The sequence below is a fragment of the Pelobates fuscus genome, chromosome 6 (assembly GCF_036172605.1).
Source record: "Pelobates fuscus isolate aPelFus1 chromosome 6, aPelFus1.pri, whole genome shotgun sequence".
Classification (NCBI taxonomy): Eukaryota; Metazoa; Chordata; class Amphibia; order Anura; family Pelobatidae; genus Pelobates; species Pelobates fuscus.
This window is the reverse complement of record NC_086322.1, coordinates 63,915,162-63,941,888: the sequence shown is the minus strand read 5'-3', so window position 1 is coordinate 63,941,888 and position 26,727 is coordinate 63,915,162. Positions and strand designations below refer to the sequence as shown.

At 39.1% G+C, this 26,727-nt stretch overlaps 1 protein-coding gene across 2 annotated transcripts in view; it reads left to right on the top strand.

Annotated features, from left to right (window-relative positions):
- RAB28 (RAB28, member RAS oncogene family) overlaps positions 1-26,727 on the top strand; it is a 111,593-nt gene that overhangs the window by 27,633 nt on the left and 57,233 nt on the right. For both annotated transcript variants that reach the window (XM_063457786.1, XM_063457787.1), the window contains exons 3-4: positions 13,593-13,681; positions 21,402-21,531. In XM_063457786.1, coding sequence (XP_063313856.1) covers positions 13,593-13,681; positions 21,402-21,531 — 219 coding nt within the window. The remainder of the gene's footprint in view (positions 1-13,592; positions 13,682-21,401; positions 21,532-26,727) is intronic.

Genomic DNA, 26,727 nt, shown 5'->3' with positions numbered 1-26,727 from the left:
TCCATACTGCGCAACCACAATGTGACACTAAAGGGATTATTCTTTTTTTTTTTTCGCTATGAAGATTCATATTGTATAATTTACACATATGTTTGTATTTTTTAATCTATTAAATTATTTTGAGCCATATTGTTGTTGTTATTATTCTTATGCTGTTATTTGTGGTGAAGCAATACTCATTAGCTATCTGTTTTGACCATTAGACAAACCCTACATGAGCTAGTAACTTATATTTATTCATTCATTTACCAGTTCATATATATATAGAGCTCTTATGCACAGCGCTTTACAAATTATATAAAAGGAACAATGGTAATTGTACCTACACGGAGATATGTAATTAGACACTGATATGTCTATTTTTTAATTTTTATCATATCCATTGGTTTGCATACTTGTTTTTTTTTCTACAGATATACACTAAATATAGTATTCTTTTTATAGTGAAGGTAAAAATCTTTGAAAAGCGCCATCTTATTTTTACATATGTATCGATGAATTAGTGTCAGAGTTTGCCAATCTGAAAATGTTGGTATTTTCTTACCTGTTTCAGTGCAGGGAGTGAAGCAGGGGAGACCATAGAGACTGTCTGTTTTCAAAAATTGTATGACCAAAGTTACATATATATTTCTGAAGAACTCTAGAGGTAGGGATGATTTTTTTTTTTTTAATTTGAAATTTTTTTTTTACACATACTAAATTTAAAAAAAATAAATATAAACTTAAAATCTTGATGTAATGATTATTATTTTTTAGGTGACTGTTGTACTTTAATAATGCCCTTTATATAATTTATTTTTAACAATAATTTCAGTGTAATACTGTTTTTTTTTTGTAAATGTGCTATTGTCATATTTATCAAGAATTGTCATGAGATTTTACTAGGCGATATGCAGATAAATGGTGTAGAGAAGAAACTGTCTTTTTTTTTTAAGTGTATTATTCCCAATAAGAATCACTATATGTATCTGGTTTTGTCACTTACTGCAGAAACCAGAAGTTAATAAAACATTTACTTATCCCTGCCGACTAAACAAGGAAATATGCAATTTTGAATATCTTTATGAAAATCTACGGATGCATCAAAATTTCCCCTTGTTCGTAGAAGACATTTTGGAAATAATAGGAAATAAAAGTTGAGTAAAATTATATACTTTGTGCGTGCCTTTTATGAATGGCAGTTTTTATGCTTTGTCAAATTCTCTATCTGACTTGCAAATTTTATAATTTAGATTACGATTATTTTTGGTAGACAAATGGCCAATTATTTTAAAGCCAATTTCAAATTGTGGGTGTTCATTTAATGCACATTTATAATGATGTATTATTATACATGTATTTTAATTACGAATTAGAAAAAAATATTGAAACTTTGTACTGTATATTTTGTAAGAATATATATATGTATATATATATATATATATATATATATATTTTCCCTTGAAATTAGTTAGTAATAATGTAAAATAAATATTCCCCATAGTGGCAAATTTCACTTTTATACTGATGTCTGTGAACATAGAAAATAGTCTCCGAAATCTTATTAAAATTGTGTTCCTATTAATTTGACATATTTCTTAATTATTTTGCTGATTAATTGTAGCAGTGGTTTTCTAGAAAATACATAACTTAACAAGTTGTGCAAGTTCTAGTAAATTTTGCTCAATAGCGTTTAGCTGCCTAATATTTGCAGAACACGATCTGTATTTTTAATCACACAGCAGAGAATGTACACGGTTCTTTTTTAATGTAATTTTATACTTTTTTGATCTTTATCACTTCACTTTATTTTTTCCTCATGTTCATGGAAAATTTGATTTTTATGTTGGGGTTAATCTGGCCGCTTTGTACCACTAGCACACGAGGGTCCTACAACGCTTTGCAAAAAAAAGTCACATATCCTGCAAAAGTGAAAGCGTTAATTGTGTATGGTATTCAGCTCTAATCACACAAATATTTTCTGGGACCATTACACTGAAAATACTGACCGTTTTGGAATGCTTGTAAGCCAACGTTCTGTGTAGTCTAGATGCAGTCGCTGTGCACATTTTATGGCTTAGTGTGGTGGCCTACTGAATTAGGAACTGAAGAAAGAGATTTGTTCGGTTCACAGACAAAATACCTTCAGGAAGTTTGTGGGCATAAGACAGCAAAAAGGTTTCTCCTGTGCAGAGGATATTTTAAGCCCTTAGTGCAAGAAGTGGGCTGGCGCGTGTTTTCACTTACATTTTGGCCACGCAGCACTTAAATTGTAGGTTAACCAAAGAGCCTTGGATAATTTTACAAGTTTGCTAACTGAATTTCAGGGTGGCTATGTACCAACCATCAAAATACACCCTGTTCTTTCTCACAACATCACTCTTGTTCCTTTGGTATTTTCCTCTATTTGATTTTAGTGATTTAAACTATATTTAATACTCTTTAAAAATAATTTTGATATTTGATTTTGTTTTTATTTCTCCATTTGATGTCAGTTAGGCCATTAGTGTTTTTTTTTCCCTACTAAATTAGTGTTTTATGGAAAATAGCATGTCATGTTTTCACAAAGCTTCCTGTGCTTCAGTAATTTGCTCATATTATTGTGAGGTGAATGCATAGATATTAACTTATCCTTCTGTTGTAAATAACTTGTTTCATAACTAATTTTATTACTGGCACAGCATACAGATATGATAAAGATCAGTATACTAAAGTAATTTTGTTTTTTGTTTTTGTATTCTTTATTTTCAAGAGTATAGTGGTTTGAGGGGAGGGTTACAGAAAAAAAGAATCTGGGGGTACAAGTGTTTGACATGTACATCTCATGACATTTGCCGAGATCGGCTTTGTTGTGTTGTTACGGTGCAGACCTTTGGTGGTTGAAGCTGACCATACAGTTTTTGGTGCAGTTAGCTGGTTTGTATTGTATGTCACTGCGATGTATACCAGGTGGGTTTGGTGTGGTCCGGGTCTGTCCTGTCTGGGCGGTCTCCTGGTCTGGTTTGGGTGTGAGGGTGGGGGGATTGCGGCCTGTCTGACCTGTTAGGGGGAGCAGTGGGGTTATCATGGTTGGTGACGTGTTTCGTCCGACGCCTGTGTTTGGGTGTGTTGCCCTTGTCTAATGGTGGGCTTGTGATTGTTGTCGGGTCGGTGGGTTATGCGTGGGTGGGTCACCCCGATTTCGCTTGTCGGTGAGTCGTTGTTGGTGGGTGCCTGTAGTTCTGCTTGCGTGTGTGTGGTGGTGTGGTGGAGGTGTGTGTGGGTTTGACTGGCCATGGGTCCCAGATTTTGTTGAAGTTGGCGGGGGTGTCCTGTACCAGGGCGGATTGTTTATCTATCTGCCTGGCTTCTTCTATTTTGCGTTTTACCGTTTGTAGCATCGGTACCTCGGGTTTGCTCCAGGCTTCTAAAGTATTTATTTTTAGCCTGTAAAAATTAGAATACACTTTCTTTGCAGTAAAAAAAAAAAAAAGTCTGGATGCTTATTGACAAAGCAGGCAAAGCATGAATATATCACTATGGTATCAAGAAAACTAAGTGATATTTAGCACTGTTCTGAAAAGTGACGGTAACATTCCGTCATTATTTTGGTTCTACTTAATAAAGTGATCTAAAAGTGATGGCTTTCTTTATTGTAAATTCTGCCTGTTTTCACAGAAATGTCAATTTCAGAAGATTGTCAAATTTAGACTTGGAGAAAGTATTCATTTATACATTGGTGAAAAAATGACATATATTCAAAAATGACGGCTGGGGCACAATAAAAGCAAGAGATTAAAAAAATCTGACAAATGAAATAAATTGCATTACAAATTTTCCAAAACAATTATATGTCTTCATGTCTGTATATGAGCACAGTGGGCTCCAAGTGTAGTAAATCAGAGCTTTCATTTCTGGTAGGGTCAGTACTATCGCTTGTCTTTCCAAGATCGATGAGTACCATTAACGTGGGTTATAGTGACAACTAAATCTCAGGATATTCTTGGAAACTAGAGTACTTTGAAACTTTTACTCTGACTGGCAGATGTATGGAACTTTCAAGAACAGCCACAGGATTAACGCAGGGTTAGAGAATAGACAGGATCACTGTAGAAATTAAGATAAAGTTTTAGTCTGTATTATCTGTGGTAAACCAGGTCATAAAAAATAAGACAAAACAAGAAAAAAAGACTTGTTTGAAGCAGGTGCAACGGACCCTGTTTTTAAATATATAAGTAGGCAAATACAGAAAAGAAGACTGAAACATAACTACACCTTACTAGAAACAGACTTTAAGTAGTAAAGCTATGATGAGAACACACAAGCCCTGCATGTATAAATAGCCAAGTGGAGGAATAGAAAGCCACTGGTGGCAGTTCCAGAAGAGACCCCAGCTGACAAATATACCATGTAAAACTCTATATGTTTTTTTTTTTTTATGTTTTTATGTTTTATTAATGTAACTTTATTTTGAGTTTAGAGCTCTAAAAGCTCCCTCAGAAACACCATCCTTATCTGCTATAACAGGAGCTACAGCAGCAACAATGACTGCCATAAAGCAAGATATTCAGAATTTATTCACGGACATCCAAAAATTGTTCCGGGCAGGCCTGGGCTTAATTAATGCTGATATGCAGACTGGCTCAAGCCCACAGATGAAGATATCCTCGATCTTCATCAAAGTATGTCTTCCGTTAAGCAGGCCATTTAACAAATGCAAGCTTTAATCTCAAGGTAGATATGTTGAAAGAACAGGCAGATGGAAAAATATATAAAAATAAGAGGTGTCTAAGATGATATTTCTATGGAAGAACTTCCAAACATAGAAACATGGAATGTGACGGCAGATAAGAACCATTCGGCCCATCTAGTCTGCCTAATTTTCTAAATACTTTCATTAGTCCCTGGCCTTATCTTATAGTTAGGATAGCCTTATGCCTATCCCACGCATGCTTAAACTCCTTTACTGTGTTAACCTCTACCACTTCAGCTGGAAGGCTATTCCATGCATCCACTACCCTCTCAGTAAAGTAATATTTCCTGATATTATTTTTAAACCTTTGTCCCTCTAATTTAAGACTATGTCCTCTTGTTGTGGTTGTTTTTCTTCTTTTAAATACAGTCTCCTCCTTTACTGTGTTGATTCCCTTTATGTATTTAAATGTTTCTATCATATCCCCCTGGCTCGTCTTTCCTCCAAACCTCATGAGACACCTGATGTCCTCTATTCTTCCCCCTAACCTTGCTAAAAAAAAAGCTTAATCTGGATGGAGTATATTGCATCAATATGAAGGCACAGTTATCCTCTACTAGGAATGTAATACTCTGATGCCAGACGTTCAGCGACAAAAAAACTTATCATGACAGCGATACAAAGAAAACCCCACCAGTTTTTAATGCTAGCCATCTTATCAGTGGAGAAAATCCATAAGTGCAGTCACGCGTCAATTAAGGGAAATTGGCATAGAATATTGCTGGACAGCTTCGAATCATTGTCGGTGTCCAAAGATTGAACTATCCTAACCATAATCCTTGGAGGAAGTACCAGGCCTTCTAACAGCCCTGGGACTTTCTGTACCAACTACTGGTACCCAAGGCCCTGCATCAACACACTGATGGGATTTGCCCAGAATGGTCGAGTTTGTCCCAAGAACAGAAGAGGGTCTTGGATCTGCAACCTGATCTATGCCTAATATTTGTTGTTGTCTTTTTAAAGGGCTTGACAAATTTGCTTGGAATCTAGGAGACAGCAAAAAAGTTAGGGTTTTTCAATGTTGAAAATACAATTCTTAAATGGTCACTTTAGTCACCAGAGCCACTACAGCTTAATGTAGTTGTTCTGGTTGTATATAGCCTGTCCCCTGCACATTTTTCAAAGAAAAGGCAGGATTTACATTGTTGCCTAGTAACACTTCTAGTGACAGTCACTCAGATTGCATCTAGAGATGCATCCTGGGTCAGTGCTACACAGTACACAACACTTTGCATTGAGGCGCTGATCTTTCCCCATAGAGATGCATTGATTTAATGCATCTCTTTGAGGTTATGCTGATTTGGAGCATTGTGGCATTTTGCCACACATGCACAATAGCCCACCAATGCTTTCCTATGTGAAAACATTGTATTGGCTGAGATCATCAGGATTAATGATCGTCGTCATGGATGCAAGGCCAGCTGCGGCGAGACCAGCCCAGCGTGCGGTAAAAAGGTGAGTAATGTGTTTGGAGGGGGACCTGTCACCTGATCTCCCTCATAAGGCCAGCTGCTTGTACGCCACTGCTCTTCATGAGCAGGCCGACTGCACGCCAATGCTCTTCAAGAGCAGGCCGCCCATCTGCCAATGCTTTTCGTGAGCAGGCCGCCCGCCTTCACTCATAGAAAGCCGATCACCTCGAAGGCTGAACGGGCCGACAAATCCCAGACGCCAGGACAAAAATCTTAGTGGCCATGGTGGGATTTGTCGAGCCATGTCTTATTATTTTCTGTCAGAAGCTTTAGTTTACACAGTTCATCTTAAATAAACCCCACTGTTGACGGTCCATGAGGGGCCCTGTATGGTTATTACTTTTACGGTTCTAAATCTTAAGTAATGCTAGTCTCCTTAATGTTTACTGATGCTTTGTTTATAATTTGTTGTAATTCTCTCACCTCCCGCCTACCACCCCCTTGGTTAGGAGTACCTCACACTAGTCGAGCACTCTTTTTAGGGGCATATATGCTTTCAAAACAAGCGACTATTCAGACACTGCATTGTCTCCCAGTTAGGTAACACAAACTTCCCTTTTTTGCGATGTGTAATTATAATGTAAAATTGTGTTATAAATGTAAAACATGCATAAATGTTTTATATTGTCTTTGCAAATGTTCCACATATTCAAATATCTTTGAGAGGCTACAGTTTACCATACAAAAAAAGAAGATATCTTGTATTGCAAAATGACCGGAACACTACTTCACATTAGTGCTCGGCACTATCCCTTGTGTGTAATAAGCATATAATCCACTATTCTATTACATCTGTGTGGATGGATGATTGCTGGAATGTTGGAGCTTAAAGTGCCTTTAAAAGAATGTATTTTAAGTAGTGATGTCCAAACTTTTGTCACGAATTGACTCATGCAGTAATTTGTACCTTTCACCACCCCTTAGAAAGTGTTACAAAGCACATACCGGTGTTTCGGCTACCAAAACATAATTTCTCATGTCTTCAACAGTATTTTGGTTAGAAACTTGGTCACTAAAGTTTGTTTTTAAAATTGCATTCTGTTTTTGAAGGCTGAATGTATAGGGGTTGAGGAAAATATAGGGAGCTTCAGAATGATGTCTATTCCTGAAATGTGATGTTATTTTCATCCTAAATCCAGTATTGTACACTACATTAAGACTTAACTTTTTAGTGATCATTTTCTAACGTAAATACAGATTAGAAGAGATGTAATTGCAGATTTTAACCCGAATATTTCTTGAATTGGAAAAATAAACTTAGCTACATTAAATAACCCACAGGTCTTGTGGTGTTCAAAGATAAATTGGTGGTAGACAGCAATTACTACCTAGGGATAGATACTTATAGAACCATTTGGAAAAAGGACAGGATAGAGATATGGGCTTTATGGGGCTAGAACATATCCCTCAGCCCCCACGGAAAGGCGGTTGGGATACTAAACTCCGCCAGAGGGAGGCGTATTGGATTTTTAAGCTCCAAACCTTGTCGCCACATGGTCTAAATGAGGGGTTTTCGTATACCCCTTTTATTTAAACTGGTGATCACTATTTGGTAACTATGTGGGTCATTTAAATGTAAATTATGACCAATTATTACTATCTAATTATTATTTTTGAAGCCATTATTCTTTCACTATTTTTTCGTTTAGTGCTTATTAGTTAAGGATTATAAAGCTATGTTGACATCTCCATAGATTACTTCAGTGATGCTACATGGGTGATTACCAGTCATCTGACTGTCTATTTATGGGATCTACTATTGTTTCCTATGCCCTATCCTTATTATACTTACTAAGGGATGGATAGATGGGAGTGTTATATACCTCAATATACCCATACCTAGATACTGTGTATGGACGAGGTCTCTCCTCCCCTCTCTCCATTGGGCCCCATATTGATGTATTATGATTACACATTATGGGTCATAAATTTACAGTAGCTATCAGTGACTAAAGGTTATGATCCGGTCATCCACAGATCCATCGTTTTGGTGGGCCTGACTAGGGATGATCGGTAATGACATGTATGTGCTGTCAACTTTCCATTAACCTTTTTAAACCTTATCCCTCTGCGTACTGTACTTATTTATTGCGGTAACACCGCCCACTTAGTGACGTCATTGTGACTTACTAGTGTTGTCAGCGAAGGAGGTGTGGTAGCAACGGGTGATTCCCGCCCCTTCCCCTCCCCGCCCACGTGTTTCGGCCAGTACCGCCTCTAGCGATGACGTAGTGGTCACGTGGGGCATACGGAAGTAATCTGGGCTGTGTTGGGTGCTGCCGTGTGTCGGTTGGGCGGAGCTTCGTCCGGACCAACGGTATGCGAGTACCCCTTATGGGAATCAGCTGATGACAATATGTCTAATCATATATTGGACATTTAAGGAAGCTGGAGATGTGGCTAGCTTGTTTGTACTTGCCCCTGACGACGGCGTCTCGATACGCCGAAACGCGCGTCGGGCTCGTTTCCTTTTTTATTTTAATCTCTTCACCATGCACTTGGGTTGTGGGTGTTGGCACTTGTCTGTGTATTTAGCTTCTCTATAGGACAAGCAGTGTTGGTAGGCATTAGCTCTATGCTATGCTGAGGTAACAGGGATTTATTTAGGTAGCTTCTAGCTGTTAGTATGGGGGAATAGGTATCTGGATCCTATATGGGTGTGTTGTATATAGATGCTGAGCTTTTATGCCTGCCTGATACACATTATAGGGTTCTTAGATACTCTCTTTACCTTACCTAGAGTAGGTTGAATACCTCTACTGCAGCTTTTTCTCCTTATCTATCCCGGATAGTTGCCTTAAGACTTTATTTAGGCACTGATACCTACCCACCTTGAGTATCTATTAGCAAGGAGGCTATGTGTTTTAGCTTTACTAATCAATAATGTTGTGTATATATTTTTTGAGTAATTAGTACATTTCTACAGGGTTGTTCTTCTTTTTCCTGGCACAGCACCCATCAGGGTGTTTGTGTTGGGGGATTAGCGTTTTTCATTTTCTTTTGTTTAAAATTCATATTAGGGTTATCCCCTGTGTACTAGTACAACCCGGTGACTTATTTTTCCTTGACTATGGGTTCCTGGGGGGACACCTACTCTTCTTAGCCAAAGCCTGGGGTTGAAGAGTGGTACCCAACTGGACCTGGAGTCTACCTACAAACAGGATAGAGATGTGTTTTTGAGGCCTTCATCAACTACAGTACACATTAGTAGCCTACTCTTTTAAAAAGTAAAAACATTGCATGATGATTCTCTTGGATCTTTTTTTTTAATTTTTAATTTTAATGTTTAATTAACATGTGACTAAGAGTTTAGTTTGGTTACATTTCAATAGGTTCGGCACAATCAAGATTTTATTGGGTCCTCAGTTGGTTGCAAGGAGTGAGCCAGGTTTAACGGGTTACTTCAAGCATTCTAACCACTTACAGCCCACTGTAGTGGTTATGATGTGAGGAGTTACCCTGGCGCCGTTCCCTGGTAAGGGGGCAAACCGTTTTGACTCCCAGGCATGGCTGCTTATCAACATTAATCTTCTGCAGACCTGTAGAAGCCAGATACCAATCTCGCTGCTCATTCATTGGCTGAGAGAATCAGCTGATTGCTCTTAGCCAATGAATGAACTTATATGCCAAGAAATATGCACAGAATTGCCGTTGGCATGCAGGAACTCTTGTTTTGAGCCGGCTAATGACATACTTATGACCCTGTCAGAGGTGGAGTTACACCTCCTGCAGAATCATTAAATATCTCTGTAGATTTCAAAACACTGAAGTCATGGCACTTGGAGTAACCCTTTAAGCAAAAATGTATGACATATATTAACATTCTAGACATATATGTAATCTCATCACAATCTTCAAATGACAGATGATTTGGAAATCCAGTTAAGAATATGATTTTCTGAAGATAGCCAGATGACTAACATGGTCATTAATCTAGAATATGTGTCTGGAGAAAACAACCGCAATTCTGATTCCTGAAACTGTGTTTTAGAACTGAAATACAGCAATTTATTTTATTTCAAATGCTGACGGATAGATTATTGATAAAGATGAGTAGGACCCATACGCTACTCGTCTTTAATACGTTTATCTGATGGTATAGCAAAGCTTCACAGCAGCAATATATATACTTTACATATTTCTAAACTGTATTAAATATATTTAGAAATGTATTTGCTGAAATCAAACCATTTTTGATTAGAATCTAACAGATAATGGGAATTATGTAATCAGTAGTGAAGTCACCTAAATTGGTCAGAAAATTGTATGAAATATGTATTCTGTTCCAGTCTTCTGGATCATGGGAGATATGGCTTTCAAGATATAGAATGGCAAACGTTGTTCTCCAAAAAAAAAAAAAAAACCTTTAAAAAGTAAACATTTTACATATTAATATATTTCACCTAATTATAAATAATATGATCTCAAATATTCTCAAGTAGACTGGATAATTACTGTAATAGAATTGTTATCCTTTTCAGTATATAGCTGGCTTTCTGTATGAGTGACAACTTTTGTAAAATCCCAATAAACCGTATCGAGTAGTACTATGTTCCCTAGTACTGGAGTCTCTACCCTCCCAACTATATATATATGAAGTTGATGTCTAAGTATATTCAATATGGTTTCTGTCAGATTGATAGAATTTCCATGACTTTAAAAAAAAATATGAGAAATTACTCATTAATTTTGGCGTGCACACTGAAATATTAATCTTTAACATTTTGGTGCCATATTTTTCCACTGTACATTATCATAAAGCTTTTCACTTGTAAATATTTTTCTAAGCTAATGAGAAGCAGTTTGGTTTTTCACATATTTTCTTTGAATGTGCCTCAGCAGGGCTGAATGTTAGAAGAAGTGTTGCTTTTACTGTAAGTCTTATTTGTGTTCTTAATGAAGTTTTAGTACATATTCTGCATTTTCAGGATGAGTTTAAAACCTGGAATGCATATGGCACGGCAGATTTTAAAAGTGCTGCTTCTATGTGCATATAAACAGACGGAAACTTAAACCAGATATGTTTCCCAGTGCTGTAAACCACCTTGTGTAATTACATGTTAATGGTAGACCACCTTTAAGGGGAATGTTATATATTTAACAGCACATTTTAACCTTTTAGCTGCCTGGAGGGAGCAAGATCCATGATTTACTACGCGTTAAAGTTCCACATGGTTATTCTAAACTGACTTGAAATTGTTCATATCAGGTTTTTATTATTTTCATAATTCAAAAGCACGGGACTCTCGAGTGTCCAATACTTTTTTACATATAAAATTTGCTTTACTTGGTGCTCGGTGCTTAATTGCTTTATTTTAGTGCTGGCCAAAAGCTATGTCCACAGCTGTTTCAGAACAACGTCCATGATGCTTTGCTTTTGGACCTCGCTGTATATCAAGAAAAAAAAAAATACAAAAATTGGTTTAAATGTTTGTATATTCATTCTTGTAATAAATATTACAGGGTGTTAGCGTAGTTGACTAATATGCATTTTTTATTTTTTTTATTTTAATTTTTTTTTTACCTATTTTGTGGATAGTATTGGATAGTATGGCTCTTAAGTACTGTACGTGAATCAGGTATTTGCCCATTTAACTTGTGCAAGAGGTTTAGGTGTTTAGGTGCAATGCTGGTCACATTAAATAGTATTAGAACACACAGAACACTGGCTGGTCTTCCCTCGACATCTTCCTCTGCTGCTCTGTTAAATCCAAAAGGGGTGATGATAAACACTTGACAGAACCAACAATATCTCTTTATCCTCCATTCTCTCAAGGTCAGTAATGCTCCAGTTGGTTAAATTCAAACTTTTTAGTTCCATCCAGTTTTAGGATATTATGTATCGAAGATTGGTTGTTGGTTAGTAAAACAGCACCTCAGTTTATATTAAACATAATACTCTTTAGGCTCTCAGACTCTTGTAATGACTTTGCAAGGGTCTGAACCTGTTAGTGGTGTGTTAGTTCATTGAAAATAATCAAGACCATGAGATAAAGTGAGCCTGTGACTTAAAAACATTAGCAAGAGCTAATTCAGTAGTAGTATGACTCTTGGAAATATAGTGAACTTTGCATCCAGTTGATTTATTGCTCAATGTTGAACCCTTGTCATATGTTATTCGTTATTGTCCATTTGTGTATACATGCATGTTTAATGCACAATCAATTTAAACTATTGTGACATTCCTTCCACTTTGGCTTTTTTTTCTGTCTACTATTGTGAAAATGTGCCCTTAGTCTTCGATAGACTGCTTTCCAGCTGGTTTGCACTAATTTCTTTTAATCTACATCCAAACAAACCGATATGTCCAACTCCACAATCCCGGGTGGATCGGTTAGTTCAAATGCACAAAAGTAATTTGATGCAAAAGTTCTCGATAAAGTCTATCTATCTATCTATCTTCCTATCTTCCTATAAGGCTTTGACTTGGACATGTTTTCTATTTTACACACCTTGACTAGACTTTGTTTCATCTATACAAAATGCCTTTTCCTTTCTTACATTACCAATATATAATTATTATAGTGCTCTTTGAAAAATATTATTTATATATGAATATAATGTACCTGAAGAATCGACACAATCATTACTAGATACCTAAAGTGTAACGTAGAAACATAGAATGTGACGGCAGATAAGAACCACTCGGCCCATCTAGTCTAACCAGTTTTCTAAAAGGTTTCCTTAGTACCTGGCATTATCTTATATCTAGGAAAACTTTATGCCTATTCCATGTTTGCATAAACTCACTCACTTTTAAAACTATTAAAACTTCAGTTGGAAGGCTATTCTGTGCATGCACAACCTTGTCAGTAAAGTAAAACTTCCTGATATTATTTTTAAACCTATAGGAGATTAGAATAAGTGCATCGTAGTGATATGCACTGTATTGTTGCTATTTAGATGCATGTCTCACTGTAAAACATGTTGTGTAATCCTTAATTCTCATTAACACTTGCTAAAGCCCCTAATTTGATCCACAAAGTAAAGAACCATGTAAGAACTCAGTGAAACATAAAATGTATTTTTTGCAAAGATATAGGTTTATAAGAACATATATTTTATGTTTATATATGTTTACCTACAGCACTATATCCATATGTAATATACACCCCTCCACTCTTTTCCATTAATTGAATTTGCTCATTTTTATGATTCACTGTTCTCCCACACAGTTCTTTTTTTGGTGGTTTACACTAGCTTCTTTAGCAGTCAGTCTCTATAGCAACTTAAGGTTACATTAATATTTATTTAAACTTTTTTGCTTTTTTGAGAGTTCTTCCTTAAAAATTAAAGCATGTGAAGCCTATTTGATTTATGTCTATTATTGTTTTTTTCTTCATTCATATATCTATCTCTATTTTATAACCTGTTCACACTCATTGTTTGTTTTTTGTTTTTCTCAATAGGAAATTTAAATGTCACTCTTCAAGTCTGGGACATTGGAGGACAGACCATAGGTGGAAAAATGTTGGATAAATATATCTATGGAACACAGGTATTGTCATATAAGGATAAATGCATCAAGGTTTAAAATAAGTTGTTGACCAAACTTATTTTCTCTGTTTTGATAGGTGTCATGAAATTATTACATTATACAATTGTCACTCGTTACTTTGAATGCTAAGGGCAATTTAAAAAAAATGGTGGTATTGAGAATTCTGAAAATACTGTTATATAGATAATATTTCAAAATGTTGAATTGCAGACAATATTTTGTTCATCACACACAAGATGGCTCTACCCGCGTCTTCAAAGCGTTTCCCCTTGCTCATAGATGAGCATCATTCCAGTCTTCTCTGAGCAGTTTGTGAGGATGCCAGAATATGTTTTCAGATAACTTCAAGAATTGCAGAACTCTTGAGTATCCATAGTAAGCCATGTAAATTATTTAACCAGAAATATAATTTTTTAAGCTGCAGTCAGTTCCATTTTGGCCACTTTAATGTTGGAATCGGTCAAATCTTGACGTGACATTTACAACTTGGGAAAATGAGAATAATTAAACATTTGGCTATTCCTATTTGCCATTTATAACTTATTTGGGTACTTGGTAATTATAACTCCTAAAGCCAAGAGGGAGTTTTCAATGATGTTAAGTTTGTGCAGCTTTATCCTACATTTATTTCCAGCTCACATAGTACACACTAAAGAAAACTCCCTTGTTGCAAGCGGATGTATAATTAACAAGTACTTTAATGTGCAACAGGGATATTGCTCATGTTATTCTGTATAGAGAAAATGTTAAATATCAGCAGATAAAACATGGCAAGAGTATGTTGATTTAACTCAAATCTTAATTGATTGACCGATCATCACCTTCGGCTTCCTTATATATCCCAATGAGACATTCTCAAGTAGCCCAATATACGTCATTTTTTTTCCATGCTTTTGTCAACAGCATCACTTGGAAATCTAATTAAAAGTAACAAGAGTCTCTATGAACCATAATGTATTATATTACAATGCTCCCTGTGTGTATTTGCTGTAAAATCTCAAGCATATTTGAAAACATTTTTGTTCATTATGAAGAATTGCCTTCTATTTAAACTAATAATTTTGCTAAATTTGCTTACACTGAAAAATCTTCCAAAGGATTTATGTTTTCAGAGATACCATAATGGGCACCCTTCTGACAAAACTAAGAATGCTTTATATTGACCACACACTCTTGCCTCATTTAGGTTTTACATTTTGTAACTGTTGTCAGAAAAGTGATGTTAATTGAAAATGACTCTATATGCCTTAGTTTTTATTTGCATTTTTACAAACCCTATAAAATACTTTTAAACTTAAAAACAAGCATAAAAATCATTACATGTTGCATGCCCGAGTGCTTTTACTTTATTGCAAATCCAATATTCACTGCTAAGTGAGACTGGAGATTTGAAGAGCAATAAGGTTTAATATTAATATAATTTGGATTTATGTAGACATGCAGTAAAGCTGTCTTGACCTGACTTGCCAGTTCAATGCTGCAAAAGGCCTCGCTCCTAGAATCCCAGCTGCTTGGAAGAGAAGGCTTCTCATTTCCAGGCATTGTGGCTTGGGTCAGATGTGAAAATCGCTGTAATTAGTAGAGGATTTTTGGGGAAATCAACACCACTGGTACAGTTTTCAGAGTATGTGACCCCTGGAGAGAAAGAGAAGGAGAAAAAAAAGTGATATAAGTAAAATAGGAAATTAAGAGTGATCCTACACCCTCCAATTTAATCATAAACCGCTAGGATGCTGTAGCGAGGGTGGAAGAAAGCCGGGAACGGTTTCTACATGTTCTCTTACAGTAGAAATGCTTTGGTGTATGCAAGACTATAATAAGAAATCATTTATTAAGGGATCATCCTTTTTATTTTACAATTGTTTTATACACAATTATGTGAATGGATGAAGTTTAATTGGGCATTATGTAATTTGTTATGCATTTTTGCTGTATTTAGTGCGTTCACTCTAATACATGTTGAGTCAACTGCATAATTTCCTTATGTTACAATTATCACGTAAAAATGGAACTACATCTTCAGCTGATTGGGTCTACTCTCTCCTGCCTAAGAAGTCAATTAATAGAAAGTTTTTTTTTTCAAAGACAATTATAACATGTTTTATGCGTTGGGGTTGTTTTCTGTGGGAGGTTTGCTACCATGTGCAGATTGAGGCATAGCTAGCATCTAAGGCAATTTTCTTGATCCCATAACCCTGGCGCTGAATGCTCTAGAGGTTGACCTTACAGTAACTGCGTCTCTGACTCCATATTTGCCGATGGCTGCCAGCTCTAACAGCGCAGGGTAAGCAAATCAGGTCTGTCCTGGTCCAGAAATGCTCCTGCTCAGGCTCCTTATTAAATAATTATTTTGGAATGTATGGTTAGGTTCTCTCTCTGCAGGTGAAATTCCCACCATCTTCTGATCTAGAGTTACTCCATTTGCAGGCTCACCTGGTTTGTAGTAATGATGGATACAAGCTCCTTGGGATAATGGTTGGTGTGCAGTTGGTGTGACTCAAGGGACTATGTCTTCTCTAGAGGTGAGGTTACCAATTAGTTTCCTTGCGCTTTAGGTAAGATTCCATGGCCACATGTCCTAGTTTGCCCTATGGAAGTCTTCCATGTCCATTTTACATCTGACAATGCTATTACCATGGCTTATGTCAATCTTGAAGGATGGAGAAGGAACCTAGCTTCCATAGCTGACCTCTTGGCCAGGGGTCAAGGGTCTGTACCCTTTTTGCCATTACTCTAAAGTACATTTACATTTATATATGTGCCCTTTTGATTCTTTTTGGCCAATTCCCTGATGTTCTGAAAATGATTTCATGGTCTGACCCATATTTGCCCAGTGGTTAGTCCTGCGACAGGAGAGTGAAGTCTTTAGTGAAGTCAGGTGTTTCAACACAGTCTTGAATTTACAGGATTTGTCCTGCTGAGTTCATAGTTACATAGCTGAAAAGAGACTTGCGTCCATCAAGTTCAGCCTTCCTCACATATGTTTTTTGCTGTTGATCCAAAAGAAGGCAAAAAAAAAACAGTTTGAAGCACTTCCAATTTTGCAACAAGCTAGAAAAAAAAATCCTTCTTGACCCCAGAATGGCAGTCAGATTTATCCTTTGATCAAGCAGTTATTACCCTACATTGAAAGATTATATCCTTGAATATTCTGTTTTTGCAAGTATGCATCTAGTAGCTGTTTGGACATCTTTATGGACTCTGATAAAACCACTTCGTCAGGCAGAGAATTCCCCATCCTTATTGTTCTTACAGTAAAAAAACCTTTCCTTTGCCTTAGACAAAATCTTTTTTTCTTCCATCTAAACGCATGACCTCGTGTCCTATGTAAAGTCCGGTTTGTGAATAGATTTCCACACAATGGTTTGTATTGGCCCCGAGTATATTTGTATAATGTGATCATATCCCCTCTCAGGCAACGTTTTTCTAAACTAAATAGGTTTAAATGTGTTAATCTTTCTTCATAGCTGATATGTTCCATTCCTTTTATTAATTTTGTAGCCCGCCTCTGCACTTTTTCTAGTGCCATAATATCCTTCTTTAGAACAGGTTCCCAAAATTGCACAGCATATTCAATATGTGGTCTTACCAGTGATTTAAAAAGAGGCAAAATGATATTCTCGTCCTGAGAATGAATGCCCTTTTTCATGCATGACAATACCTTACTGGCCTTGGCCACTGCTGATTGACATTGCACATTGTTGCATAGTTTGTGGTCTATAACAATTACAAAGTCCTTTTCGTGTGGTGTTATCCCTAATTCGCTTCCATTAAGGGTATATGTTGCTTGTGCATTCTTTATGCCAAAGTGCATAACTTTGCATTTTTCAACATTAAATTTAATCTGCCATTTGAGTTCCCTTCTCTTGGCTATTTCTTAGAAGGGTTTGCAAGTGATCATTTGTGTCCTGCGCATAGTCTTTCTTGATATTTTTAAAAGTTTTATTTTTAATTTTTAATCAAGAGACCATTTTTTGCACATTTTTGCAACTGATGTTTTTCTACTTTATCAGTCTGGAGATAATAGTTAATTCCTTCTGTATGACAAGTAGAAGTTGTTCCACTCCGTAAATGTACGGTATCTGGAGGATAGTAAGTCCTTTAGAAAGTTCAGTTCCATGTTTCTCCCTTTTTAGGACATCAAAACATCTTTGACCTCTCTGATCAGAAGACCAAATGTAAAATTAAATAAACATTAATAAATATAATCAAAATACAGTGGAACCTCGGAACTCAAATGGTCCTGTTCTCGAACAATTCGAAAGTCGAACAAACATTTTGAGTAAAAAATTTCTCTGTATGCTGGACCTCAGCACTGGAATTAAGATGAGTGAATTAAAAAATATATAAAAAAAAATTAACCCTTTCATGCTGGTGTGGGAGGGGGTACCTAAAGCTGAGGCAGGGGCACACTATAGAGGTAATAATAATATTGCTATTCAATGCGTACAGTCCAAGTCTGATAAAAATGTAAAACGTTATCAGATAGAAGGAAAAGGACCCAGTATCCAGCAAATGACAGAATTGTAGTTTAACAGTACATAAATGGCTATAAATATCCATTAAACAATATTAGAAATATATCCATCATTGGTAACTGCTAATCCAGTATCATCAACGATTTCTATCAATGATTTAAATGGACCTTTCTCCTCGACTGACACAATACAAATTTTATTCTGCATATAATTAAGAGGAAATGGATGTACAGTACAGAGTAATTCACTTATAATTTAATTAAGCCTATTCCAGAGATAATCCATCTTCAGGAGTCCAACAAAGGAACACAATGCTCTATTGCAATGTCCCTGTGCTCCAAAGTATGTCCAGATGCCATTTAATGGATCTTTTTTAAAATAAATAAACTACTACAATGTGAATGTCCACATACGATTTTATTTTAACAAAGTTTAATTTCTAAGTTTGACAGTGTAATCTATATGGTGTGACTGCTCTGTGTTTTTATGTATTTTTACTGATTTCTCATCATTTTGTGCATCCGAGTTAGTAGTGTGTCTGTCCATTAGGAAAACTGCAGCAGACTGATCAGCTAAATCAGCTGACTCTCCATAGAACATGGCTAATTTTGTTATTTACAAATGGCAGAATTTAACTTAATTCAGTTGATACAGAACAGGGATCTGTAAGCCCACCTAGTACTAATTAATCCAAACACTTATTATTGGCATTTATATTGCATCAACATATTCTGCAGATCTTTACAATTATAGGATGAGGATATTTGACAAGTAATTCACATGCAGCATGTTAACAGAGACAATAGGTGAACAAGGGGCTACTCAATGGATAAGATGCCTGTGTCAAAATAAACTGGTAAAAGTGGTGTGTGAAAAATTGAACAGTGGAAGGAGAGAGAGAGTGAACTGGGCTATGGAAAGAAAGGAACTGAAGAGGGCAATTGTAAAGAGAGAAGCGTCCGCCAGTTATATAGGCTATCCTAAAGAAGTGTGTTTTGAGTGACTCCTTGCTGAGTAGTTACTATGAAAGTACTGTAATTGGTATGTTGTAAGCTCTTGGTCAGGGTCCTCCGCTCCTCTTGTATCCAATTGTGTTTTTTGTTTGTGAAAACAGAATATTGCTAATTATTCAGAATATAGACAAATTGTTAAACGCTCTGGATCAGGTACTTTTTTATTTTTTTGTATTGGTTTGTGCATATTATACTGTTCCCTCCAGTTGTACAGCACTGTGGAATTTGATGGTTCTTTATACATACCAGTCATAATAATAAAAAACGGACTGGAAACTAGGGGAGAGTTTGATGGTACCGGGTAGGGAGCTCCATAAGAATATGGCAAAATCATGCAGATGAGAATTCGTGGTGCAGGAATAATGTGATGCCAGGAGAAGATCATTCGCAGATGTAAGGGAACTGTGACGGAACGCCGTCACTGAATGCCATATACACATGTGCCCACTACTATTTTGTGTGTTTTCCCCTTGTGTGTTTCGTACTGTGCTCGGTTTCCTGTTTGGAAGCATTCATGCAAATGGGATCCATTCGTCTCCTGAACGGGGACCACCCGGTACCCCATTAGAATGTTCACACCAATCAATTAGAACGTTCGCACCTATGACAGTGCGAAACCGCAAGGGAAGTAATTAATGAGTGCTCCCCTGGGTGGCCGCCATTTCATATAGACGAACGCCACCTAAGGGGAGCATTCATATCCCGGAAGGAGACGCTTCCCTTGCGTGGCCTTCGCACTGGAACACCACGAATAGGTTCCAAAGGTTGGTGGGGATACTTTTGGGGTACTGGCTGTTGTTGCAAGGGATCGCCCTATCTAATCCTAAAGGAGCATAATCAATATCTGGGCTAGTGGCTGCCCAAAAAGCACTCTCTCCAGTGCTACCTACATGGAGATATCCACCGGAGAGAGAGGCGTGAGCCACAGCAGAATCCCTGGAACTGCGAGGCGGCTTCACAGCTGCAGAGCCTTGCTGGCTGCCTGGAAGTCTGTGCCGGCCAATAGGAGAAGGGCTACCATTCAAACTAGTTTTGCACCCTTTCTCCTGATTGGCCGGCAAAACACCTCCCCGCCCTGGGCGCTGATTGGCGCAATTTGGTTTTGCTCCTTTATCCCTGATTGTCTGGTGGAACGCCTCCCCTCCCTGAGCACAAATGGGTTTGCGCCTTTTCTCCGGACTGGCTGTTGCTTGGTTTAGGCGCGAAGTTTGAATTTACCAGACTAAACCAAGCAACACCGGGTTTTATATGTGTACCCCATTTCCTTCTCGGGTCGCGGAGCCCCCTAAGTTTCCCCCATGTGTGTAAGATGGTTATCTGTAAACCATCACCCTCCAGCCTGGGACTGAGGAATTTGTACTGAATAGTATGGAGACCTCCTGCAGGGGTCTGTGTATAAATTAAGCCTGTACCAATAAAGCATTGTCAGTGTTGTACCTCCAGAGCTGTGTGTCGTCCAGGTACTGGGGGGAAGTGAGTCTCTTGATACTCTGAATGGTTCATAAACGGCTGAAGGAAGCGAATTAGCAGAGGCAACCGGTCAGGTTACCCGGGGTCCACTGCAGAACCCTTTGAGTAAAGTATTGTATTTGTTGAGTAAAGAGGAAACTATCCTATAAAGCCCTCAATCTGCTCCTCACTAGTGTTAGCAGTTTGAATTCAATCCTGAATGATATATGAAGCCAATGTAATGACTGACAAAGGGGCAAGGTGTGGGAGTAGCAGTCTATCAAGTCGGTGAGCCTGGTGGCAGCATTACAGACTGAAGAGAGGCAATGCAGGTATTTGAAAGGCTAATTAGTAATGAGTTGCAATAGTCTGAAATGTTTCCAAGGTTTTACCAGGTTGCCATGAATATGCAAATAATCCCACTGGGGTGCCTCTATTAGATTCCTGCCCATATTTCTTTAAGTTTCCTTAGGAAACAGCCATTTATTTTAGTGCACCTCATTGTGTTATCACCAGGTCTTTTCAATCTGTCTTCAGAAATATGTTTAGCCTAAAACTTGCTCCTTTTTAAAGTAAATTTTAATAGTCAAACAACCCACACAATGTTACTGCATAGAAAATCAAATGTCTGTGCAGTCTACTAAGAGTTAAAATGAAAATTAATGTTTTGTATAAAAATGTCTGCTAAAATACTGCTAAATATTCAAATACCAGTGTATTTGCAGAGAATTGTCCTGAATCACACAAATAGACAAACATTTTTATTTTGTATATTTTTAGGGAGTACTTTTGGTATATGATATAACCAATTACCAGAGTTTTGAAAATTTAGAAGACTGGTTTTCCATGGTGAAGAAAGTAAATGAAGAATCTGAAACACAGCCATATGTTGCCCTGGTAGGCAATAAAGGTAAGCTTTATTTAAGTAAAGAAACTTACAATATTTATACATGTTTTGTATTCATATTGTGTAAAATAACATTTAGATGTAAAATATGTAGTGTGTAATGATACTTTTCTCACAGTTTGTTTGCCTGGATGCAATCCAAAGTAGCTAATAGATCTACAAAGCAGTCAACAACTTTTACTAATGAGATTAATGCTATTTTGGAAATAGGCAGGTCTTTTCTAGATACCAGTAGTGATGTCGCGAACATAAAATTTTCGGTTCGCGAACGGTGAAAGCGAACTTCCGCAAATGTTCGCGAACCACCATAGACTTCAATGGGCAGGCGAATTTTAAAACCCACAGGGACTCTTTCTGGCCACAATAGTGATGGAAAAGTTGTTTCAAGGGGATTAACACCTGGACTGTGGCATGCCGGAGGGGGATCCATGGCAAAACTCCCATGGAAAATTGCACAGTTGATGCAGAGTCTGGTTTTAATCCATAAAGGGCATATATCACCTAACATTCCTAAATCACAATGGATATGGATTGACACCTGACATATGACATATTGACACCTTAACATATGGATTGACACCTGTCCTCAGCGACCCTGATACACACTGACACAGAGCAGAATAGGGACTGTTCCCCCTACATAGGGTCACTTGGCAGATATGGATTGACACCTGTCCTCAGGGACCCTGATACATACTGACACAGAGCAGAATAGGGAATATTCACTAAATGCCAAACATTGTTATACAGGGGAATATTCAGTAAATAATGATAAGGGGGGGGACCTACTGTCCTCCCCCCTGGCCCCCACCCCTGCGCGGTGGGTGGGGCCATAAATCATAATGGGGGGGGACCTACTGTCCTCCCGCCCCCACCCATGAGCGGTGGGTGGGGGCCATAAAAATAATGAGGGGGGGGACCTACTGTATGATGTTGTATCGATCAGGTAGTGTAAGGGTTACGCCCGCTTTACAGTGATAGACCAAACTCCCAGTTTAACGCACCGCAAACAACCGCAAACAGTCCATTTGCACAACCGCAAACTCCCTATTTGCACAAGGTTGGATACCAAGCTAGCCATGTCCCGTTCCTTGTCCTCACTGATGTCATTGAAGGTCTCTTCCTCCACCCAGCCACGTACAACACCAAGGGTCCCCAAAAGGTGACAACAAGCCCCCTGGGACGCCTGCTGTGTTTGGTCTTCCACCTCCTCAAAGCCATCTTCCTCCTCTGACTCCTCTTCTTCAGACTCCTCTCTCTGCGTTGCCTCTCTCTGCTTTTATTATAAGGTGTGTTAAGTAGTACTATTCTTATCAGTTTAATCCCTGTTACGAGTAGAGGACTATTTCCTTGTTTCGCCAAACCCCTTCAAAGATGGAAAAAGCGGTATGAGTGGAAGAAACGAGGAAATGTGGTCAGGTGGTGGTGCCAGCCCCACCGAGGGCTTGTACCCAGGTATGCTAATAAACTGAAAAAAGAAAATATTTCCCAAGAAGGAGATCTAAAACTGGCATAAAAAAAGGTTAGACAACTATAATAAAGTGATACCTACAAATCTTAGTGAGCATAGGTGTATAATAGAGGGAGAAAGGGAAATCAGAGTTATGCTTGTTAATACCGTGGTTAGTACCCTTTTTTAAAGTAAATTGAGTAATGGACAAAAGTCTTTATTGTATCATTTATAAATAACAAAGGGATACTATACTCATTCCCCTATAGTGGCTAATTGTGTAATAATGGTAATACTATTACCTATTATATAATATTGCAAGGGGCAAGGAAGTTCCCTCTATATAGATGGGTATAGGCAGAGAGTATGGAGACCGCAGTGATGCTGTCATAAAAAGTGTCAATAAGGTGATATAAAGTTAAATGTATCACAGATACACAGCCACCCTTTCTCTTAGCTAGTTTCTAGAAATGCTGGATAGGTAGAAGGGCTATAAAGACTCAGAGAGGTCTAAGAAGAATTCTCTAAACTAGCCCTAATCTCCTTAAACACCTTCAAGGTTGTTCTAAGCTAAAGCTCAATTTAAACGTTTAGATGACTGCCTGATTTCCCATCACAGATGCTGGCTAGGAATAAAACTGTGCAAGACAAAGAGTGGGTCTAAGTGCCCATAGTGCAGTAAAGTGTCCCTAGTGAAGTGAAAAAGAGAATAACGAGCTGGCGCCCAAGAGACTAACGAGCTGGCGCCCTATCAGGGGACGTGTATATGGCATCTATTTTAGGAACCGGAAGATGGAAAAAGATGCTTGGTCGGTCCTCCTACTTCAAATATGGGGCACTGCGCGTGCAATCTAATGTGCCACCAGTTAGGAGTGGTGTGTTAAGTAGTACTATTGATATCAGTTTAATCCCTGTTATGTGCCTTTTTTTTGGTTTGGTTTTTGAAGCCACAGTGCAGCACCAGAGGCCCAAAAAATTAGGCATGTACACATGCCTTAAAAATTAGGTATTGTTGCAGCCGCTGCTGTAGCAGCGGACAGACAAATTGATGTTTGTTTCCCAGGCAGAAAGTGCCCTAAAACATTGCGGCTTGAACCCTAGTTGGTGGCGGATAAGTCACGCAAGTCAACCGGCATTCAGAGCTAAAATACAGCAGCGTGTGGACCATTTTTAGCCCAAGGCAGCTCATCTCATCAGGCCTTTTTTTAGTCTAATGTATCGCCCACTGTCATTCCCTTCGGGATCCATCCCTCATTCATCTTAATAAAGGTGAGGTAATCTAGACTTTTTTGACCTAGGCGACTTCTCTTCTCAGTGACAATACCTCCTGCTGCACTGAAGGTCCTTTCTGACAGGACACTTGAAGCGGGGCAGGCCAGAAGTTATATCACAAATTGGGATAGCTCCGGCCACAGGTCAAGCCTGCACACCCAGTAGTGAAGGGGTTCATCGCTCCTCAGAGTGTCGATATCTGCAGTTAAGGCGAGGTAGTCTGCTACCTGTCGGTCGAATCGTTCTCTGAGGGTGGATCCCGAAGGGCTGTGGCGATGCGTAGGACTTAAAAAGCTCTGCATGTCCTCCATCAACAACACGTCTGTAAAGCGTCCTGTCCTTGCCGGCGTGGTCATGGGAGGATGAGGATTACTTTCACCTCTTCCCCTGCTAGATTCCCGTTGTGCTGTGACATCACCCTTATACGCTGTGTATAGCATACTTTTTAATTTATTTTGCAAATGCTGCATCCTTTCCGACTTGTTGTAATTTGGTAACATTTCAGCCCCTTTCTGCTTATACCGGGGGTCTAGTAGCGTGGACACCCAGTACAGGTCATTCTCCTTCAGCCTTTTTATACAAGGGTCCCTCAACAGGCACGACAGCATGAAAGACCCCATTTGCACAAGGTTGGATGCCGAGCTACTCATTTCCCGTTCCTCCTCCTCAGTGATCTCAATGTTCTTCCCCCAGCCACGTACAACACCACGGGTACCAGATAGGTGACAACGAGCACCCTGGGATGCCTGTTGTGGTTGGTCTTCCTCCTCCTCCTCAAAGCCACATTCCTCCTCTTCCTCACAATCCTCTTCCAGCGTTGCCACAGGTCCAGCAAGCGATGCTGATAAGGCTGTTTCTGGTGGTGATGGTGACCACAACTCTTCCTCTTCACGCTCATCTACGGCCTGATCCAGCACTCTTGCAGGGCACGCTCCAGGAAGAAAACAAATGGTATGATGTTGCTGATGGTGCCTTCGGTGCGACTGACTAGGTTTGTCACCTCCTCAAAAGGACGCATGAGCCTACAGGCATTGCGCATGAGTGTCCAGTAATGTGGCAAAAAAAATCCCTGCTCCCCAGAGGCTGTCCTAGCACCCGGTCATACAAATATTCATTAACGGCTTTTTCTTGTTGGAGCAGGCGGTTGAACATTAGGAGTGTTGAATTCCAACGTGTCGGGTTGTCACAAATCAAGCGCCTCACTGGCATGTTGTTTCGCCGCTGGATATCTGCAAAGTGCGCCATGGCCGTGTAGGAACGCCTGAAATGGCCACACACCTTCCTGGCCTGCTTCAGGACGTCCTGTAAGCCTGTGTACTTATGCACAAAGCGTTGTACGATCATGATTCAACTTGCCCAACTTCAATGCCGCTATCAAATTTGTTCCGTTGTCACAAACCACTTTGCCGATCTCCAGTTGCTGCGGAGTCAGCCACTTTTCCACCTGTGCGTTCAGGGCAGATAGGAGTGCTTGTCCGGTGTGACTCTCTGCTTTCAAGCAAGTCAAACCCAAGACGGCGTGACACTGCCGTATCCGGGATGTGGAATAGTACCTGGGGAGCTGGGGGGGTGCCGTTGATGTGGAGCAAGACGCAGCAGCAGAAGAGGACTCAGCCGAGGAGGTTATGGAAGAGGATGGAGTAGGAGGAGTAGAGGAGGTGGCAGCAGGCCTGCCTGCAAGTCGTGGCGGTGTCACCAACTCCTCTGCAGAGCCACGCATTCCATGCTTGGCAGCCGTCAGCAGGTTTACCCAATGCACAGTGTAGGTGATATACCTGCCCTGACCATGCTTTGCAGACCAGGTATCAGTGGTCAGATGGACCCTTGCCCCAACACTGTGTGCCAGACATGCCTGACATACTTCCAGACATACTTCCTTTTGTGCCAGACATACTTCCAGACGTGCCAGACATAATTCCTTTTGCACAATCGAGTTCAGACAAGCCAGCTGTCAGACGCTGGGCAAAGGGGATAACTTTCTGACATTGGCTTCTGACGCTCAAACATGTCCTTGACAGACACCTGACTGTGGGCATATGAGCGGGAACTGCTCAAGGCGAGAGACTGAGTGGCGGATGGTTGAGAGGGGGCAAGGATAACAGCAGTGGTTGATGTGGCTGAAGATGCTGGACCAGGAGGAGGATGGCGGCTTTGAGTTTGTGTGCTGCTTGTACTCATGTGTTGATCCCATAGGCGTTTGTGATGTGCGATCATGTGCCTACGCAAAGCAGTTGTACCTAGGTGGGTGTTGGACTTCCCACGACTCAGTTTCTTTTGGCACAGGTTGCAAATGGCATCGCTGTTGTCAGAGGCAGACACACAAAAAAAATTCCACACTGCTGAGCTCTGCAATGACGGCATTCTGGTGGTGGACACTGCATGCGTTGATTGGCGTGCTTTCGGGCTGACCCTGGGTGCCGATGCATGCTGTCTGACTGTGCCACTAGCTCCTTGCGACGACCTCCCCCTGCTTCCAA